This window comes from Emiliania huxleyi (genome assembly GCF_000372725.1).
Source record: "Emiliania huxleyi CCMP1516 unplaced genomic scaffold EMIHUscaffold_50, whole genome shotgun sequence".
In the NCBI taxonomy this organism is placed as follows: Eukaryota; Haptophyta; order Isochrysidales; family Noelaerhabdaceae; genus Emiliania; species Emiliania huxleyi.
The window spans coordinates 643,757-645,464 of record NW_005198243.1 but is presented as its reverse complement, the minus strand read 5'-3'; the positions used below and the strand labels follow the sequence as shown (position 1 = coordinate 645,464).

The window sequence follows — 1,708 nt, the reverse complement described above, 5'->3', positions numbered from 1 at the left end:
TCGCGGAAACGTCCCCCCCCTCGGAGCGCCAAAAGGCGGAGGCGGAGCTCCACTCTGCGCGCAGTCGGGCGGGAGAGGCGGGGCAACCGCGCCTCTCTGGCTCGCTCCCGCGCAGAGTGGAGCTCCGCCTCCGCCTTCTGGCGCTCCTAGGGGGGGGACGGTTCCGCGACGGTTCCGCGACGGTTCCGCGCACCCTCCGCCGCTGCCTCTTTGCGCGCCTCTGCCCAGACGCGCTTGCGAGCAGCCTCGCGGCGCGCAGCCTCCCGCCGGGCCGCCTGCTGCGCCTCCTCCTGCCGCGCAAAGGCGGCCCGCTCCGCGCGGCAGTCGCGGCAGTCACACCTAAGCGGCCACGCCGTGCAGCGTCGTGGACACATGCCCGCCTCGGCGCCTTCCCTCGCGGCGGTTCGCGCACGGAGTCTCCGCAGGACACGCGAATCCTCCGGCGGTGGCGAAGCCGCCCTTGGGGCCGCCGCCCGCGGGGGGCGCGGAGAAGGGCGCGCCGCCGAACCCAGCCGGCGGGTTGCCGCCGAAGGCGAACATGAACATGAATGCCGCCTCCTCAAACGCCTGCGGCGGGGGCAGCGGGCGGATGAGCGGGGCCGGTGCGCGCGCGCCTCGCGCCGTCCCCGGCGCACCTCGTAGTCGTCGTCATAGTACTCGTCGTAGTCGTCGTCGTCGTCGTACTCGTCCTCGCTCCCGCCGCCGCGCCCCGACTCCTCGCTCGCCTGGATGCGCGTAAAGGCGTCCTGCGGGGAGGGCGTGCGGCACGCGCCGGGTGAGTGCCGCGCGGCGCTCCGGTCCCGAGGAGCCCACAGTGGCGAAGGCGCCCGCTGGGCCCACGCGCGTCCCGCCCACACCGCCCCCCGCCGCCCCCGCCCCCTCCTCCCTCCCCGCCGCCCCGCCCAATCTGCCTGGATGCGTTGAAATTGCTCCGTGGCGTCCGGCGCCGTGGACTTGTCGGGGTGCGCGGTCAGAGCGAGTCTGCGGTACGCTTTCCGCGCATCCTCCGAGGTCGAGTCGGCGGTCAGCCCAAGGATCTCCCGCGCCTCGCCGAGCCGCATCGTCGGGCCGCACAACAAGTCGCTCGCCAAACACCTCTCTGGTTTGGCTGCCTCTTTGGGGTTTTATTCACAGCGACGTTATTGAGAAGAAAATACGTCACAGCACACTAACGGGAGGAGCCCCCTCCTTGCCCGGTCTGCGAAGCAGGGTGGAGGTCGTGCCATCTTCGCTTCAAAACGACCACGCCGCAATCGTCGCCGGCGCGCGACACGTGCCCGGAGGCCGGACTGTCCTGGTCGAGAGTGTGTGCCGCCAAGGCGGGGCTACTCGGGGACAGTGCCGACGGGACGCGGCTCGAAGGGTGTGGCTCCGCAGCGCGGCTGGCACTCGTCGCAGAGGCCTCACCTTCGAAAAGTCGGGCATGGCTCCACCCGCAACTTTCTCGCTAACACGCGCGCACCGCCGAGCCTGCGGCGGGCGCGCTGCGGCCGCACGTCTACCTTCGTCATAGTGCCACGACGTGCGGCCTAGATTTAGCCCACGCGCCTCTGCTCGCAAACACTCACCCATTGAATTGTCACTGCCCGTGAGTGCGAGATTAGGGCTAGCCGCAGGCAGCTAGCCCGTGAGGAGAGTGTGGAGGTGATCAGTGTGGTCTGACCGGGTGGTATCGCCCCGGTCTAGGCCCTCTGGAGTCTCGTGAGGC

At 70.8% G+C, this 1,708-nt stretch overlaps 1 protein-coding gene across 1 annotated transcript; it reads right to left on the bottom strand.

Moving 5' to 3' along the window:
• Positions 1–98: 98 nt before the first annotated feature.
• Positions 99–1,095, bottom strand: EMIHUDRAFT_356667 (hypothetical protein). The gene is made up of 4 exons (XM_005766812.1): positions 912–1,095; positions 636–746; positions 203–567; positions 99–130 (listed from the first exon to the last, which is right to left on the bottom strand). The coding sequence occupies exons 1-3, from the start codon at positions 1,059–1,061 to the stop codon at positions 340–342; spliced, it is 489 nt and encodes a 162-aa protein (XP_005766869.1). The 5' UTR covers positions 1,062–1,095; the 3' UTR covers positions 99–130; positions 203–339.
• Positions 1,096–1,708: the final 613 nt, after the last annotated feature.